The following is a 20,509-nucleotide window of genomic DNA, read 5'->3' on the forward strand; positions in this document are numbered from 1 at the left end:
GTATATAACACTTATATACAATGTTTAAGGTTACATAAATAATCATGAAATTTTCATTGATATTCATAAAATATTCACAAATATATGCACATAAAATGATGACTAAACTCTTTTATTAAATAAATAATAAATATCCTATTACATCTTATGCTTCTAGGACACCATTCCCAACAGTCGCCCGCTGAAGATGAAGATGACTTTATTGACAATGGTGATGATGAAACTGTGTTTGACTATATCGAAGATGAGCTTGTCGATTTTGAAGATGATGACGACGTAGAAACTGCCAATGATGTTGAAGACATTCGTAGTGACGACGAATAGAACTAAAGTAGTTAATTTATATTTATAAAATTTTTAAGAAATTACGTGCCACATAAAGTAACAAATATATATTTTTTACGACATAGCGTCTCGATGTCTGGCCCAGTAGCTACCTACGCCGGCTCTACAGGAGGATCACAGCCTCCACCTGATCTGACGAGACTCCCGGCACATTGTCAGTCAAGTTTTATATGCTATAACACATACTCTTAAAATATGTTAGTTTTTGAACTCTCTATAGTCAAATTTCGTTATTTTTATTTTCTTACATTTCTGAAGCCGACATCTCGACATCAGTCTGGTCGAGGAGTAGCTATAGGTCGAGATATAGTGGAGAAAGAACAAAAAGATAGGAAGCTTTTTGTCTTATTTGACGAGCTAAGATTGACAATTAGGGTGACATACACCGTCATGGGCATAATTTTATCAATCTGGACATGGAACCTGCATTTGTAAGTAAATTTTAAACTTATTTCTTTTTTCATATTTAACATAACATATTATACTATTTTTATTCATTTTTATTTCATTTACCTTTGCAGGCTCAGATGGAGGTGGAAAGAACCACGCAAATGACACAGTCTGCTGGGGAAGGTTCATCCACCGCGGTCAATGAGGAGGGGATTATGTCCCAAGTTTTGGGCAAGTGCAGAGGACACACTAAGGGAGTGGGACCGACACTGCCACGGAGGAATCGTTCAAGCACTTCCACGTCATCATCTGATTCGCAATCGGATGAGTCATCTTTGGTTAATTTGCCCCAGCATGTCTAAAACTGGTTAAACAACCTCTACATTGAGCAATGGAAGATGTTCGACAACCAGCAGATCATGATGGAAGTAATGCGCTTGATGAATCCCAACATCAACTTCTTGCCAATTAACCGCCCCCAACCGTTGGTTCCTTTGTCGCCTGTGCGAAACGAAGAAGACGAGGATGGGGACGATGATGAAGTCGAAGATGTTGCTAATTTAAGAGATTAAAATATCTATTTTTATTTTTCTTATTATGAATACTTTTTAACATTTATTGATTAATTTACTTTTTAAGACTTATTTTATTATTGTGTTGACTATTTTATATCAATTATTTATTAACAAATATCAATTTTATTGTTTTATTTTATTATTAAATTTTCTTCTAATTTATATATTTAATAATTAATATTATTAGTAAAGTAGGGCAAAAAATTTTTTTTTTACGACGACATATCTAAATTGTCGTCGCAAATAGTCTACATTACTAGTGATGACACTTTAGATTTGTTGTCGTAAAATGTTTCAAAAACTTTTGCGACGACAAATGTCGTCACAAATAATTTAAGCCACGTCATCATCAACGACATATTTGACAGAACATTCGTGACAACTTATTTGCGATGATTGTCGTCGCTAATATATTTAGGATGACATTTTCAAATTATGTCGTCGCAAATATATTATTTGCCTCAGATTTTTTGTGACGACAAAGTTGCAACGATATGTCATCGAAAATAAAATATTTACGATGACAAATCAATTATTTGCGACGATATGGCGTCACCACAAATGAGCTTTTTTGTTGTAGTGGATGCTGCACCATGCATTACCACACAACCAACATCCAGCGAGAATCATCTACTCATCTATCTATAGGTTTTCTTTTTTTTCTTCTTTTTTTTTTCTCTTGTGATCAGCCTATCTAAAGCTTTTTATCATTTAATAAACTATCTATTTTGAGAATTTCAGACTTGTAGTGTGGTTGACTGCATTTAAATTGTAATCCGTTCAATGTGATTTTTTTAGTTTTAGTAGTTTAGTTCACTGATTTAATTTTTTAATTTGAGTTGAGATGTAATTTTATGTGAAAGCTTTTTACTGTAGTAAAAAAATTAAATGTGATTATTTTTAAAATTTTTTTACTATAATAAAACTTAAATTGATAAAATAAATGAGACCTTTATTTTGTATCATTTAAGTTGTTGTTCGGCTAAACACCAAGTTCTTATCTCCTCATATGAAGAATTTTCTTATAGCATGTCATGATGACAGCTTCTCCCACTATACACTCAAATTATAAAAAAAAAAAACAAAAATATTACTTTTTATTAAATGCACTCCGAAATGTGGCTAGCTTTCCCTCAGCAATATGTTCAATAACCTTATCTTATATCAGAGAAAAAAAAACCCCCCCTTATATGTACGCAATGAAAGGTTCAAAATAAAAACACTTTCATCATACACCTTTCAACAAAAACCTTTAAGCCTTGTTCTGAAAAAATGGAGCACAACGATGAACTTTCTCCAAAAACAAACGTGGCCCTCATCGTCGGAGTTACCGGCATGGCGGGCATTAGCCTGGCTGAAGCTTTAAAGAGTCCCGAAGCCCTCGGCGGGCCGTGGACAGTGTACGGCACAGCCCGCCAACAAAAGCCGACATGGTTTCCGTCCTCAGCCACTATAGACCACTTCATCTCTTTCGACGCTTTAAGCTTCGAAGACACTCTTCAAAAACTCTCCCCCATATCACAACACGTCACGCGTCTCTTCTGGGTCGCCATCCAAGTCCGCGACACTGAAGAATCTAACATCAAAGCCAATTCGATCATGCTCCAAATCGTGCTTAGAGTCCTCAACTCATCAAAAAACTCCTCCAAACTCCGCCACGTAACCCTCCAAACCGGCACGAAACACTACATGGGGCCCATTTTCGACCCAACTCTCGGCGTCACCAAACTGGCCCATCCCGACCCGCCCTTCGAGGAAGACGCCGCGAGATTGCCATATCCAAACTTCTACTACGCTTTAGAAGACATTGTAGCCCAAAAAGGGCATTCCTTCACGTACTCCGTCCACCGTGCGTCGATCATACTTGGCGCTTCCGCGCGTAGCTTCTACAACATGCTGGTCACGCTCTGCGTCTACGCCTCAATCTGCCGGCACGAGAATCTGCCGTTCAGATATCCCGGCACGAAGTACACGTGGGAGCACTTGTGCGACGCGACGGTTAAGGGATATGAAGATAATTCCCTAACTAATTATAGTTGAGCCTCCTTTTAGGTATGTTTTGCATGCATGTATTGTACAAATAAAGGTACAGTGAATGTATATGTATTTTATTATATCTTGTTTTGTTTAATTTTTTGTCTACACATTGCAATATTTAGCGCACAAATGATTTCTTTTTTTTAGGTCCACAAATATATTAGGTTGTGTAAGTGGTATTAAGCATTCATAATTTCATATGTAAACTTGTAATATCCGGAAAAATCCTAAGTAGAATTAATTAAGGATTTTTCATAATTACGTCGATAGATTCATAAGAAAATATAAGTACATGGTTTATAATGTTAAGCTTTGATATTAGTTACGAGATATGGTTATGAGAGAGAGAAGAAAAAATATAAAAAGAGTCAAGTTTTGACTATTGAGCCTAAAAATAGTTTAAGACTTGAAATAGTCCAATTTAGTATACAATTAAGAATATAAAATAATATTAAATTATTCTTATATTAAGATTGGACTGTAAGTGAATAATAAAAGAGAACTCGTCGAAAAATTAAATTTTTTGTCGGTGAAATAAATAATCTCCAGCTAGAATAAATTATATCTGTTTGGAAAGAACTTTTACACTATGTTTGGTATGAATGAAAAGTGGAAGGAAAGAAAATGTTGGAGGGATTTTAGGATGGAAATTGATAAATAACTTGTTTGGTAGAAAGGAAATTGGGAAGGAAAAGAAAATTGAAGGGAAATTATAATGGGTGGGTCCCACCATATTTCATCTCTCTAAAAGTGGGAGGATTTTAGGAAGGAAAATGAATCTCTCACTACCTTGCTTCTTGTTTCGTTCTCTCTCTCTTTTTTTTTTTTTTTTTTACATTTTGTTTTTCTTTTTTTTTTTTTTTTTTTACATTTTGTTTTTCTTTTTTTTTTTTTTTTTTTACATTTTGTTTTTCTTTTTTTTTTTTTTTTTTTACATTTTGTTTTTCTTTTTTTTTTTTTTTTTTTTGTCTAATATCAATGTTGTATGTTAATGACTTGCTCTTGAAGATGATGTACACCAATGAAGACTGAAATCATATGGTTTAGAAGTTTAATAGTCACACCAGTTTATAGCCCTTTTAGTAAATATATCTATATGGTACTTAGTTGATCGCACATAGTTTTTGTTAATACTTGACTGCAGGTGAATATTGAGAAATATATATGACCATACAAACTAATACTTTTGTGAAAAATTTCGCTTACTTTAGAATAGTGGATGCATTGTATATTAGTCACTTTTTTGTTGTATTTGAACCTTCAACAAGTTGTTGTATTTAAACTGTAGCTAGCTACTCTTTTGTTGTATTTAAACTGTAGCTAGCTACTCTTTTGTTGTATTTAAACGTTAAAAAAATAAATGATGCATTAATGCTATATAAGTTAAACTATGTTTTTGTACCTTTATATATGTATATGTGTGTATAATATAGATGAAATATATGTTCAAGTTACATGAATTTTTTGAGTTAATTTGATGTTGAATACTGTATTATTTATACTTTTATTAGAAAAGAATATTAATAAAAAATATTTAGGCAAAAAAGTAATTACACCAATAATAATTTTTCCATCTCTTTAGTTTCACTTCCAATACCAAACAAGGGAAGGTAAATTCATTTTCTTTCCTTCCTATCATACCAAACAAGTCAAGGGAAAATCAAAATCTTTTCTATCCTTCTAATTTTCTATGCATTATAGTTTTCCTTTCCCTCCTATTTTCTTTCCTTCATACCAAACAGAGCATTAAGGATAAGTTCTAAAGTTTCACTTTCTCTCTCTCCTCACGCGTTTGTTTCTCTCTTCTCTCGGACGTTCTCTCTCAAAAATGAAACCGTCCATGGCCAAAATCTCACTTTGAGATTTAGACCTCCGTTTTTGACACAGCTGGTGTCAATGGAAAGCTTTCGACAAGCTGAGCATTTTGACAGGTCGCACAACCCCAAACTCTGCCGGAATAAGCTGTAATCGCCGGCTGAAGTTTCAAAAACAACCGAAACTTTCGATCGCGATATTTCCTTCGTCCGACCTCCGATTGAGGTGATTTCAGTCCTTATGGACTCAGTGCAGGGTGACGAAGAAAACCCACATATTTTCATAGCTCAATTATGGCCAGAGCACCACCGTATGTGGTGGTCAGAATCACCGTGCCGCCACCGTCGTTTTTCTTCCGCCGAGACGCAGTGGGTGTCACGACCCCTACCATTTGATTCAAAGTTAATAGACGAGTCGATCCCGACCAGATTCAGCCATCACCGTCGCCATTTGGCCGGAAAACGGAGCTCGCCGCCACCGTCGTGATGGTGTAGGTTGGTTCCGACGATCAGACTGTTAGATCGTTGTGAGTTGGTGTCAAAACACTCATAAGATCATGGGTAAGAAAACCCCTCAACTAATTTTAGGATTTCATGCATGACCGGAAATGTGAGATTTGAGTCGCCGAATTTTAGCGACGTTGCCGGTCCTGATATATACTGTTATAGGTCGAATGGTATGAAATTGACCACACCAATGGACTTAGAAGGGTCGATTTATGGGGGGTAGGACCCAAGTCCGCCGCGGAAAAATTCTCCGGGAGCATGCGCCGCCGTACACCGCCGCCATATTCCGGTGAGGTGTCGTTTCTCAGGCTATCGACTTCCGTTTGATGATTCGAGACCATATCCCGACTCGTTTCGACATGCTGAACGCAATGGTGTCCTCCGCTCAACCAAATTCAATTTTGATAAAACTGGTATGGTACCGATTGTATGCGGATCGAGGTGAATCGAATGGATTCATTGAAATTCAGAATTGAATGTCTAACGCATCAATGATGCTAGTGGATCATGCAAAGAGTTTATGATTTCTCCTAGAACGGATATCAAGGAGATACGCAGTGGAACACGACAAGCGGGTATTACCGGAACCGCTTAGCTCGGAATTGAGGCAAGTACAGTATGATTAATGATAAGTAATTTAGAACATATGATGTTCATGGGATATGTTATTTATGAATTCACGAATTCATAAAGGCAATTATGGAATATAGAATTATGAGGATTTAACTAGTCCTTATAATAGAAATTATAATTTTTATGATCCTTAATAAAAAGGATAAATATGTTCTATAACAAAGGATTTAATTTCCTTTATGACTATCCTACATAAAATAGCATACTAAAGGCTAATCCCACCATCTGGATGGGTGTTTATTTACATAACTTAGCAGTAAAGGATAGAAGATCTGGGCGAGTAGAGAATTATGCTATAACTGGAAAGAAGGTAAGTACAATAGTTTTTCTATGGTTATTTCACGAACAAGCTTACTTTTCTATATTGCACAAACATTGTGCATATGTTAGAATTTTGAATGTTAGATACAATGTTATGCATGTATCTACAAGACTTAAGTAGCTGTAGAACTTTATTCTGTGAAAAGTATGTATCAATGTTAAATCGAGGTCAAATTAAGAGGAAATGTTAAGTGTTAACGAAAAGTTAATCTCATGATAAATTGCTAAAAAATGAACAAATTCATAAGATTTAACCAAAGTTACCGTTTCAATGAGAAAATTGATAAACGATAAGGGACCAAACGTCCTGTTTGTACCAGCCTTCGAAGGAAAGGTTATTATGAGACTATGAAAGAAATGAAACCGTGACTGAGTTAGATTGGTTATCTACCCCACTCCTCACTAGTTATGCACGCTATGGTACAACATGACATGGCCCATAAGAAGTAAAAGACAAGAAAACAAAAAACAGAAATCGTTCCATATAAGGGTACGGTATCTGTAAATAAGAAAGAAAAGAGAGAAACACAATATGAAAGTCGTTTAGAACGTGAAAATACAATGTGAACGACTAAAAAGAGACGAAAACTGAATAAAGTACGTAATGAAAGAAGAAGAACATAAGCGATATACGTTCTAGAAGTAAATAATGTCTTAGGATATATGACATGAATGCATATATGGGTATGCATTATTGTATGCTTTTACTATGGCCTACTGTTACTTGCTGAGTGAAAGCTCATTACGTTTGTTCGTGTTGTAGGAAGCTCGGGTAAGACACCGGCTCTATGAAACCCGTATGCTGGGCGTGCATAAAAGGATGAAGCCGTAGGATGTGGACAAGTGGGTAATGGGATCTACACGCAATTGGTAAACGCTGCAAAGTGTTTTAAGTAGATCATATTTATGGATATGGTTAGGATATGTAATGCAAGTAATGTAATGCAAGTAAAGATCACGAGACTATGAGGTTATGCATAGCAACCTCTAGTCACAAGGTACGATTAATGTAACAAAATGCTAGCTAAATGCTACGGCATTTAGACTTATGAATGGAAAAAAAAATTAACCTGAATTCTTAAGAGGCTATAATTAGAAAGTAGTAGAGGTTAAGTAATGCTAAGTATGAACGTAAGATGATGATCAAAAGTTAGGGTCGTCATAAAACTTGTAGTGTGTCTAACTGCAGTCATTATTTGGGAAGGAAGCTTTTGAGGTCTGAGACCTTGTTCGTGGTGACTTAGGCTAGGAAGGTTTGGAATAATTTCATTCCTGTGCTTCTTTTTGGAATTTCCTCCATGATAAGTTCAGTTGAAAGAATGAGGGTTTTAGTTTGCTTTAGTTCCTTCCGTTTCTAGTAATTTAGACGAGACTTTAAATTATAGATTTCTGTTGGAGAGATTGTGAGGGGAATTTATTCACTAAACTGGATGTACCACATATCACATACCACATCAGCATTCTTATGTGGCACATTATGTTTTTGTAAGCAATTAAACCGTTGAAAGAACCTTACACTATTTCTAAGCATTTAAGCATCATTTCGTTATTCAAAATATAGTTCAGGTCATATTCTTGAGTCTTAAATAACTCAAATTCTAAGGGAGTTTCTCTTATCGGTAGTGTTAGATTTTAACGTTGGTTGAGGTTAAAATCAAATTAAATTGAAAAAATATTTGGAACAAAGAGTTTTTAATACAAATTTAACGGCTAAAAATAGAAGATTACATACAGTTCATTTTTTTGGTCCAATTATAGAAGCTCTTAAATTCTAAAATGAATCTATAAAAGCTTCCTTCATAAAAGTTGCTTTTTCTCTTTTTCCTGAGATCCACAACTTTAGAGTTTTGACCTTAAGCTGATTGAACTATCTAATGATACTTCCACTATAGGCCATTTTTTGTTCAAAAAAAAAAAAAAAACTTTGTTCCTGGTCCGAATTTAAAGAAGCTTCCTTCATTAGAGTTGTTTTACTCACTGTAATCTTAAACTTTCGTGCATGCTTAGAACCGTTTTTGAAAACGGTTTCACATATTTCGATAAATAAAAAATGAAAATAAAAATGAAACGACGTTTGTTTAGTAAATATTTTGAAAACGAAAATGAAAATGAAAACAGTGAAAATGGTTTTTTTGAAGGAATTAGAAAACAGTTGAAAGTTGTTTTCACTTTTCTGTTTTCAGTTTTTAGTACTTATCAATAATATTATAATATATTAATTAATAAACACGATTTCACTTTTTTATTATATTTAAAACAATCTCTTAAAAATCCAACCAAACGTAATTTCAGAATCGGTCTTAGAATGATTATCAAAATAATCTCATTTTTAATTTTTATTAAACATAAAATTATTTTAAAACTAATTCCAAACGCATCCTTCATATTTCAACTTTGACTTGGTTGAGTCATTTGCCACGTCATTATCATATAAACTTGTTTCAGGTCTAAAAAGGACTTTTTTGTCATGTTTTTGTTTTCTTAGGGATTTATTTTAAACCTGATAATTTTCAGACCCAATGAATCATGTACAATAATGACATGTTTACTTACCAGGATTGAAGAGTGGGAGTGGGGAATGTGAGTCAATCCCATGTTTATTTGCTCTTTTTTATCCTGGAATGAGAGTGAGATTGGTGGGTCCCACTCAAATTTAGGATTGAGAAATGAGATTGGCATTCCCATGCCCCCCCTTGGGATTGAGACTCTTATTCCTAATATTAATATCAATTTAATATTATACCCTTATTTTACTTATAAATACACAATTAAAAATAAAATTCAAAAAATAATAAATGCAACATATATTTATTATTTTATTTGTCTAATATTATAATATTAGCATAATTATTGTTAACTTTAATATAATAAATATGTACTTTATCTTTTAATAAATTAATAATATATTTTATTTTTAACACTATTTTTTATTTTTATTTATTTTATTTAATTTGTTAAAATTTATTTTTATATTTTAAATAGTTGTACAATTTATATTTATTATTTTAGTACCCAATTATTACACTAAATATTTTAATTATGATTAATTTTAATATAATAAGTACACAATATATTTTTTAAATTGAAAATATCAAATTGATTTAAAGGGTATATTAATACTTTTACACTTGTTTTATATATTCCGATTCTGGGTGTAAGTAAACGTATAAATGAGATTTAGAATGACTCTGATTCCGAATGCTATCACTAAGTAAATAGCTTATTCTGACTCCGATTCCTCACTCCGAATCCTACCCACTCCGAATCCTGCCCATTCTGATTCATGCTCATTCCGATTACGCGTAGGTAAACATAATATAAGTATACGCCTCTGGTGATGATGTCAGAAATTTATTTCAGTGGGAGCATTCCATACTAAAAAATTGAAGTTCTAAAATAGGAATGTCGTTTTTCTTTACTCTTTTTTCTAATCGAACTTGGTTATGAGCATATTATCTTCAACCTAAGAAAACTCTAGTCCAAAAATAATATTGCTCTCTCTCTCTCTCTCTCTCTCTCTCTCTCTCTCTCTCTCTCTCTCTCTCTCTCTCTCTCTCGTTTTAGTTTTTCTTGTGAGTTAAGTACTATGTCAACGACATAATGTAAATATTATTAGAAAATATGGCATCGAGTGCGTGGTGAAATTTTAAAAAATTTAAATCAATGTCAAAGTCAATGAAGAACATGGTCATGATGCTATATAATATAAATACTAAATATCTAAATCATACTATTAGAGATTTATGAAACAACACGTTTGACAGATCAAAGCGTTCCAAACAGCAACTGGAAGAGCCTCAAGCAATTGGCCTTATTTGCTATTCTCATTTTTACGATTGGAGTGCGAGTGGACACACGTCGTTCAATTTTCTCTTGGTATTCTTGAACTCCTTCCAACCACAAGAGAGCTAAAGGAAAAATTAGTCTTGAGAATTAAACAATTTTTCCTCTCAGGAATCTTTTACCAATAGCCCCCAAAAAGTCTCTCAAGTGATCTTATGAATAATGTGACTTACTGGACTATTTATAGTGTTTAGGAAGTCATATATCCGTAACAATTAGGTTTCTCACAGTTTATCTCGCTTACAGAGTCGGTTTCGCCACGCTAGCATGCGCTACACGTTACAATCGGTTGACCGGTGACAGAGAAGTTATAACCCACCGGTCGACCTATCCTTCATGAACCGGTCGACCTGTCTGAACTAGGGAAACTTGTTTTCCTAGTTTTTCAACACGAGAAACTTACATAGAGCCTCAGTTTTGATTCAAGTAACTTAATAGGAAAGTTACTTAATCAAAACAGTCATATAATAGTCTTCCCACATTAAACAACTCTCAAAACAATAATTCAACCAATTTATCTAGAATTAATTTAACAATTAATCTTCTCGATAAATTTCTCATGAATTAAACAGCCCGAAACATTAATTCAACCAATTTATCTAGAATTAATTCACCCGATAAATTACTCATGAATTAAACATTCACAAACATTAATTCAACCAATTTTATATTAACTTTGAACCCCTTTTACGGAAATAACACAAGTTACCAATATGTAGGAAATATGCCATATCGTTATAGAAAATTGTGTGAGCTAGCAAAGGGACCCGATAGACATATATAAATCAAGCTCCTATAATCATAACGCTACTTGTAAACCAACAAGTCCGTCTCATGATTATAAAGCTCTAGTGCTACCCCACTAATTGCTTAGAGCTGCACTCTCGATTTATATAACACATTTACAAAGCTCTGAATAGCTCTCGTCCATGACTCAATATATTAGTGTATCGTTCCCATATGATATCCATAATTGACTTGAGGTCATGTTTTGTTTTACCTTCCCGATTACATTTATCTTATGTTCCATTACCACTCCATCGAAAAATTACTATTCGTACCATTACAAATAGTAAACCTTTAGATAATATAGAGTAGTCTAATGGCCGAGCGCTCGTATTTTCTAATCCACAGATTAGAAGATATCATCGACTCTTTATAGGAGCTATGGATTTCACTATCTATGAATAACGAATCTACACATAGATGAGTCATACCCTTAATGTACTGGTAAGCGTACCTTTATATAATATCAGGATGTCTCCCTTTGGTACATCAAATGATACAAGTCAAGCATACGGGTTCATTATCCATCTCAGGATTAAGATGACCACATATAATTCATCAAAAGTGAATTGTTTTATACAAAAGAAATTAATAATTAAAATAATTCAACTTTAGTCCGACCCAATATAGATTTCACCACTAGAAACTATATCAATGTCTCTACCCATGGAGACCCACCTCCAACGATCAAGACAAGTCGTCTTCATTAGGAAGTAGACAACATAACAATCTTAACATGAATAAAGCTCCCAACTTTATTCCCTCAATTGTGGATCATATGATTTAGACTATCATCTTTAGATTCATGTCTTCTGCATGTTCTTCTCTTACATGCATGACCTAAAGATTTAGAATAACAGTCTCAGACTTTTACTTTGCTTATCATACATTCAACTAATATGAACATAAAGAGGATAATACATGGATATATGAAATAAATAAATATTTATTAATAGTTAAAATGTCTCAAAGAACATTGTTACATTTATTCCTAAGGCATAAACACTAATAAATATACTAATGAATTTTAATAAATCCATTTGTTTCGCTGGTTAAAAAAATGATATTTTGAGTTAAATACTACATAAACGACATTATGTAAAAACATTAATCAATTTTCATAAATCCTTCAATATAATTTTTTTCTTCTAATTGTACTTAATCGTAGTAATATGTATAACATTTAATCAATAAGTATAACTTTGCATAACTACTAGTTGTTTATGACAAATTTTGAAGAACAGATACCTAAAAGCTTTCTAAACAAAAAAACTAAGCGAGAAAATATGAATATATAAAAAAGAGGAGAATTCACAAAAAGAGATTGTAACCATGGATTAGTGTGAAAAGAAAACTGAGTGGGGGAAAATTAAAAAAGAAAAAAAAAAATACTATATAGAAGTGCAAATTTAAAAAAAGTCGGGGCACTGGCCCCACGGGTCCTATAGTGCATTCGTCCACCTCAAATATTTCCATGGGAAATTGCAGTAAAGAATACAGTTTTGAAGCTAAATTAAGTAAATGATAGATTTAAAATTATTTGAAGTAAATAGTAGTTTACGTGGTATATGAATTCGTTTATAATAGATAAAAAATAATTTATGTAGTAAAAAATCTTTATTTATATAGCAAAATTTTTTTATACCAGTCGTAAAAAAAAAACTTTACGTAAAAAAAATATTTTTACTAACTGTAACTAAACCATTTACGTGGTAAATAATTTATTTATCACGTAAACTGTTATTTATTTTAAATAATTTTATAAACTACTATTTATTTCAAATAGTTTTAAAATTTATTATTTACTTAATTTAGTGTGAAAAATATGCTATTTACTACATTCTCCTTATTTTCATTATTATTTTTTAAAATTTGAGTTTCTACTTTAATAGAAGGGTAAATTTGACGTTTCACATCTTAAAAATCGGCCTGTATGTACTAAAAAAACATTTTCGCAAACGTCGGAGTACTCACCTGATATTATTAAAAATACATATACTAAATGCATATTTCGATATAAATTAGGAGTGACAATTCGTGTTAATGGGTCGTGTTCGTGTTCAACCCATGTATTAATCGTGTCAAAAAATATCAATCTAAACACGATACATTTATTAAATGTATAAAAAATGTCAACCCAAACACAACCCGTTAATTAATCGTGTTAATCGTGTCGACTTGTGTAACCCATTTATATTAATATATTCAATAAATAATTGATACAATTAAGATTTATTTAACACGACCACGACACATTTAACAATTTTATTAGTCAATTTATTGTTTTTTTTTAAGAAACATAAGTAAATTTTATCTAAAAATTTTGAAATACATAATTTGTCTTTGATATATCTTATATAATTAATTTACAAATAATACATAGAGTTAATCGTGTAATTTTAAATCACTTCCTGTCAAAAAGTCAATTTTAATATAACTCATTTATTAATCATATTAATCTTATCAACCTTATTATAAATTAAATTTATTTATTGTAAACTCAAACTTAATAACTGCGTGGCGTAACTCAAATTGTAACCCCTAAATTTATAAATACTAAAATTAATAATCCCATAATTTTTTTCGTAGAAATTTATTATTATTTTTTAGAGGAAAAAAAAAATGAGACAACCGTCAACCAAAAAGGAGTGCCTACGGCACGTTCATACTAGTCCTTGAAAACGTGTCAAGTGGAACTGGGCAGGCACTTCAACGGACCTGGTATTCGGTTTCAGAGTTGAACTCGAATGTATGCCCATAAAGATTGAAGGTCATTTTCCCAAGAATATCTCTCTCTCTCTCTGTATTTTTTTTTTTTTTTTTTTGTTGGATGAGCCCCAACAATCTTTTCAATGGGGACAATATCAACCCTGTCATTCCTCATCCTTAACTTACTCATCATCTTTCATTTCTCATTGAAAGCTGCAGCAATCAGGTATGTGATTTCTCCTCCTTTTCTTTTCCGGTTTCCTAATTCCGAGTCTTGGTGGGTTTTTCCGAAATGGGTATGTGATTCTTCACTCAATTCAACCAATCAATTCAGTTCTATAATAGGAAATCAGCAAAGTTAAGATTTTTGCCGTGAATTGGGGTTTTTATGCTTCTTTTAATGGAGTCGAATTCGCACTTGATTTGATAATATAATACTTCCATTTGTTGTGCTCATGGGGACAAAGGAAGAAAAATTCTTACTTGATCCCACAATGCGGTTATTTCTCGTATTCTTTTGGATATATGTCGTCCTGTCAATATGGTTTCTGCTTTATCTATATGTGGGTGCAAGCTTGCTTGAAAAAAAAATAAAAAAAAATAAATCTTACTTATGCATAGCATAATTAAGTTCTTAAAAAAAAATTCATGTTTATTTGTATGATGTGTACTTCTGAATGGTTTCTTTAAAGAAAATTTATGAATCGTCGTGATTATTGTGTTGTTGCTTAACATAGCAAATTTTACTTAATAATATTAATCCTATTGCTTCGCTTGTATGTTCACAGGAAGGATATTGGTTTCCAAGAGAAGGGCATTTGTAGGAATACGGTTCAAGGACGATACTTAATGTCCGACGACAATGGTAAAGATTTTTCCTTCTCTGAATTTCCACTTATACTGTTACTTTGCCCTTTTTATGACCTTTTTACTCTGCAAAATCATTAGAAGAAATAATCGTTATATCTATTTTTGTCTTTGCGTAGTTGTTTAATGAGGAGATTTCTGTTATATTCTAAGGTCTTATCTTCTTGATTGTGATTTTTATATAAGTAATGATGTTTAATTATGTCCCTAAAGTCACCAATTTCGTTTCGGTGTTACATGCTTAGTAAGCATAATTATGTAAAACAAGATGTTGCGGAACCCTCTAATTAGTTACAAAAGGTTCCCTCACATTTCTTCTGCCCTCTATTTGTTTAAATCTGATGTAAGGAAAAGTCTTGAGTCTTGACAAATTAAAGGTGGCAATGTCAAGAATATAAACAATAAAATATTGGCAGACAAACAGTGATACCTGTGGAGTGTAATCTGATCATTTTCAACTTATAAAACCTGCAATTTTCTGTTGTTTGTGTTGTGCTCTCATGCTCATTCTCGGTATTTGCAATGTAGGTTATGTTTGTGATGCTTTATCAGTTGATCCAGAGTCTCGGTGTTGTCCTGAGTTGGGAGACAAATTTTCTTGTCAGTGAGTTCTCTCTGAAATGGAGCTTTTGAACTGTTGACCATAAGCAAAAAAAATGGAAAAATTTGCAATAATAATAATAGATATGTATATATATTTTCTTCTTGCAGGGGATGCAACCTTCTTTCGCAGTGCTGCAATTCGTACGAATACTGCGTTTCATGCTGCTTAAATCCGTCAAAGGTAATTTCTTTAGTGCTCCCCTTTTCTTTTCTTTTCTTTTCTTTTCTTTTCATGCTATATTTATTTCTTATGATGTAATTACTGCCCACTGGAATTTATTATGTAGACACTGCAGCAGCATGTCATAAAGGTGAAGATTGCAAAACCAACTACTGCAGGTGAGATCACTATTCTTTTCTGCCTGAAAAGGCATTACCACTTTAGGTTTTCCTTCATTATGACTTATATTTAGGTCTCATACCGGGGATATTAAGTTTATGTCCATATCCAGGAAAAAGAATCACTAGTCCTGCATCAAGGATTTTACAGCTTTGTTGTAAATCGATACTGAATTTTGATATGCTTCCTTCAACTGGGTTCTTGCAAGTTTCCAGTCTGATTTAATTATGAGGGATACGATTTAGTCTATTTCTGTGTCGTTTTGTGAAGTTGGAGCTACTTATCTTGGAGTTAGCCGACCCTTTGGTGGAATTTCTCATGAATAATATATGTTCATAACTTGTTTGGCAGGAACTTATGCAAGTGTTTTTGATTTTTGTGCCGGAAGATGTCGTCATAATTCTGATAGTGTGGTAAGTAATACGTTCAATAGATAATTTAAAGTATTTCCTTTGTGAGGAAAGTTATTGCATTTTCTAACCTCGTAAGATACAAATTGCTTTTAATTTTTTAATGTATGATGGTAATAATGTCTCATCAACTATGTTAGTTTTCAAAAATAGTATCTCAAATGTTAATTAGATTTTTGTTATTGGCTATAAATTTTGGTCTCAGTATAGTTATAGTTTTCAGGAGGAACTTATAACCAAAGTAACAAAGAAGAAAATAAAGCTTCCCTATCTGTCTTATGTGCATTGAACTCCTTTTAATCTCGATTATCATCTCATCGTTGGGTTCTTGTATAATTTTGCGCAATTTATTTGTTTCATAAGCTTTTATGGCAACTGAATGTGATCCAACATTTCAGGTTCACGAAAATGCATATCTGAGTGATTTTCATCATTGTTTTTCTATGCCATCGAAGTCTCAAGGTGGGATAAATATTATTATCATTGACCTCCTATTCATATTTATAATGGAGATGGTTCCATTTAAATTATTTTATCTTTATGTTATCTGGGACTAGATATCAGTTTAGGCATTTTGTTTCCCTCTAAATTGGTTTTTTCTATGCCATCGTAGTCTCCTTGGCATTATTATTATTATTATTATTATTATTATTATTATTATTATTATTATTACTACTACTACTCCTCCTCCTACTATTGCTTTTTTTTTTAAAAAAAAAAAGAAAAAAAGAAACAGGGATCTTTATTGATCAAAAAAGTACAGAACAGGGAGAAAAGAGGATGAGTTTTCCTCAAGCAACCATGTTCCAAGATTACAAAGGAAAATCTTTCTATTGCTTTTTAATTCGTACTATATTAAATTGCTTTTTAATCTGTACTATATTTTTATTTTGCTGAAATTTTGTTTCAACAAGTTATATAGACAAGCCCACTTATTATCTTCTCATTGGAAGCAAAGTACAGTGACTAGAAAGCTGAACTTATGTGACTTTAACTTATGGTTGATAGGGGCAAATTCTACACAGGTAGAAGCCAGACTTAGTGGCATTAATATTGTTGTTGGAAGGTGAGGAATCTTGGTTATTATTTTCTCCTCTTGGTTCTATTACTGTTTGAATCCTGATTAATGTATTTGGACTTTGGTGATAGACAAGGGGAGTCATGCGATTCAGTTTGCAAATTGAATGGACAATCTTGTGTTCCAAATAAGCTTTTGGTCCTTAATCAATGTGACATGTAAGTTGTTTCTGATTTCTTTGTTTTCTATAGGACACCACTGTCTTCATGTTCTCCTTTTATATTTTCTTTTTTCTCACATTTACAACATTTTGTTCTTGTTCCTTGCAAAATAATTTTGTTAATTACCGAGAAGCCTCTGTTAAGGCAGTTGTTTGGTAGGAAGCATAGGCGAATGTAGTTGGTTATCGGTTATGATAGTGAATTGTAACAAGTTGTACAGGTGGGTGAAATTGTAAACATAACAATGAAAGAATCATTAGTTTGTTAAGGTGTTAGTTACCGGTTGTTCTAGAAGGTACTGGTGGTTTTAGAGAATAAAATGGGGAGGAGTTAGGGAATTGGGGGTATTGAAGATAAGAAAAGTGTCTTGGAATCCATTCCACGCAGGGGAGACTTAACAGTGTATCAAATTACTTCTGGTTAGGAACTTTTTTTGCAAAGCTGAATTTCAATATAGAACGGTGTTTCATTCTTTCTCAGTTTCTTTTGTTAATAGTGTTTGGGAAACTTATCAATAACCAAAAAAAAAAAAAAAAAAATATGTAAGTTGATCAGCTTTTATTATTTGTTTTCAGAAATCTTCATTAATTCGGTTCATTATCTTTCAAATATTTCATTACTATGTTATTGCCATAATTATTGTTTTTGGTTGAAATTGTTCTATGTCCTATATATAGATTATACAATCTTTTTTGCTATTATTATTAATAATCCTTTTATGGCTGAGGGGCAGGGTAGATGACCTGCGTCAGCTTTTTTCTTTCTTTTTTCTTTTCATAAGAAAACTTCCTTTCATTGAGGGTTCCTCCAAAACAAAAAGAGGAAAACAGAAAAACAGAAAACAAGCAGAAAGAAGTCTTAAAGAAAAAACTAACTAGCAAAAATAAATAATTTTCCTATGACATCCTTCTATTTTAACACAATCAGAGAGAAAGGAAAATCCTTGAAAGCGTATTCTTTGTGGTTTGAGATTTTGAGCTTGTGATCTTTCAGTAAGAAAAGTATCTTTCCCGTACAGCATGCAGAAATATATGAGATGTAAAGGAGCTTGTTTGGCAAGTATGGGAGCAGACCAGCCTGCTGAAGTTGCTGATGATGCTCCTAAACATTTGGTAATTCTTCTTCTTTCTCATTAAAGTTTGAGTACTTATTGAATCTTTTCCTGATAATTTACAAGTTGTTCTTAATATTTCTTTCAAGTATGAATGTACGCTTGGCTGCGAAACTGGTGCTGTATGTATCTAGATGTCGGAATGCGTTATCGTTATGCCCACTTAATTACTTGCTACAATCTTCTTGAGACCACTTAATCTAAAAACTTGTGATGCTAACTAGGATTATGTATTTTCTGTGACCATCAGAATCCAGGAGCATGTTTGTATACCAGGACGCAGTCGATGCTTTCTTGTGATGGTTCACATCAGCACACCAGGAGGCTATGCCCTTGTGCGTAGTGCATTTACTAGTTGAGTTGGAATTCCCATGACGAGGCCAAAAAGTGTTGAGAAGAGTTTGAACTTTGAAGTCTAGTGCATCAAGTTTCATTTTGCAAACCTTTATTTAAGTATCATATTTGAGGCTCTACAATACAGAAATCATAAAGGTTTGAGTGCAACAGGGGAAAAAGGTTTCAATTATTATTTTTTTCATTGGCCCTTTTTGAACCCATAATTTCTATTTTAGAAGGCTACCCAAGCAACCAAAATTTTATTTCATCAATGTTTTCGAGAGGGTTAGACTTAGATGGATAGATATGTCAATGCCTTGATTTGCCTCCTAGCGCTCTTCTTTGTATTTTTTGTTCTCTGTACGCATTGTAAATTTTCTTGGCTAATAATAATCTTTTCAAGTTGTTAAATGCTACATCGGAAAGCATCCTCAAAGCAACAAAAACTGGGTGTTTGTTGTTACTTTTCTATTATTGCTCCTTTCATATTTGATTCATGGATCTTATTAAAATAAGGATTACTTTCATAAATGCCCCTAGACTTTGTACTTTGTTTCAACGTTGCCCCCTAAAATTTGAAAATGATTCATTTTACCTCCTGAAATTAGTTCCAAATCCTCCATTTCTTTAATGACATACTGTGATTAAACTTGTCATCTTTCTGCTTTTTAGATTTCTGTATCCAAAAACTTGACGTTTCTAGCATTACTAGATGCATTCCACGTGCATAGGACAGTAATTCGTGTATTAAGTTTTTATTAGTGTTATTATTCTCTTAATTCTTTTAATAATAAAGATTTTAGTTAGTACACAATTAACACAAACATTTATAAGTATCGTCATTAAATATGGATACATCTAAATATATATATTTCAATAAGATCACTCAATTAAAAAAACTGTTTAATATTTTTTTTTTATAGAATGAAAATAACTATTTAAAAGTACATTAAAAAACGATTGCATCGTAGAGTCTTGACAACACAAACAAAAAAGCAAAAAGAAAAATATAAGCACATGCACTTATGAACGAAATTATCTTAATAAGAGTAAAGTAAAGGAAAAATTGCATTTCAAAATCATCCAATAGAAACAAGTTAGAGAGAATGCATGTATTAGAAAATAATAGTTGTAATTCAATAAGGCGTAGAGAAAAGAAAATATGCATCACAGTAAAGTTTTTCAAAATAAAGTGTTTCGAAATGAGAAACATTTAAAAGCATAAAAAATCCTAAATGAAAGAAAAATATATGTATATATATATATATATATATATTTTTTTTTTTTAGGGCAAGCAACAAAAAAAAAAGTAAGAAAGGACTAAAATGAAAATATAAATATGTTTTAGGGTAAAAACAACAAAAAAAAAAAAGAAAAAAGGAGGAACGAATAAAAGGTGAAAAGGAATTAAAAAAAGAAGAGAAAAAAATATGAACAAAAAAGTAAAAAAGAAAAAAATGAGGGACCAAAAGATAAAAAAGAAAGGCCAAGAAGGACTAAAAAATAAAGGGAAAGAAAAGGAAGAAAATTAGACTTTTATGGCATGCAGCGAAAAAGGATAAAAAAGAGGACTATGATGAAAAAATAAAAATGTTTTAGGGCAAAAGGCACTAAAATGAAAGGAATAAGAAATAAAGTGCGTG

At 32.4% G+C, this 20,509-nt stretch overlaps 2 protein-coding genes across 2 annotated transcripts; both read left to right on the forward strand.

Annotated features, from left to right (window-relative positions):
• Nucleotides 1-2,582: 2,582 nt before the first annotated feature.
• LOC21384759 (3-oxo-Delta(4,5)-steroid 5-beta-reductase) lies at nt 2,583-3,350 on the forward strand. The gene has a single exon (XM_010093798.1). The coding sequence runs from the start codon at nt 2,583-2,585 to the stop codon at nt 3,348-3,350; it is 768 nt and encodes a 255-aa protein (XP_010092100.1).
• A 10,586-nt stretch (nt 3,351-13,936) lies between these two features.
• LOC21384760 lies at nt 13,937-19,297 on the forward strand. The gene is made up of 11 exons (XM_010093799.2): nt 13,937-14,186; nt 14,749-14,825; nt 15,356-15,431; nt 15,539-15,611; nt 15,718-15,769; nt 16,122-16,183; nt 16,579-16,642; nt 17,189-17,246; nt 17,330-17,416; nt 18,438-18,531; nt 18,781-19,297. Exons 1-11 carry the CDS (start codon nt 14,104-14,106, stop codon nt 18,871-18,873), a joined length of 819 nt encoding a protein of 272 aa, XP_010092101.1. The 5' UTR covers nt 13,937-14,103; the 3' UTR covers nt 18,874-19,297.
• The last annotated feature ends 1,212 nt before the right edge of the window (nt 19,298-20,509 follow it).

Source organism: Morus notabilis, unplaced genomic scaffold, assembly GCF_000414095.1.
Source record: "Morus notabilis unplaced genomic scaffold, ASM41409v2 Scaffold2498, whole genome shotgun sequence".
Classification (NCBI taxonomy): Eukaryota; Viridiplantae; Streptophyta; class Magnoliopsida; order Rosales; family Moraceae; genus Morus; species Morus notabilis.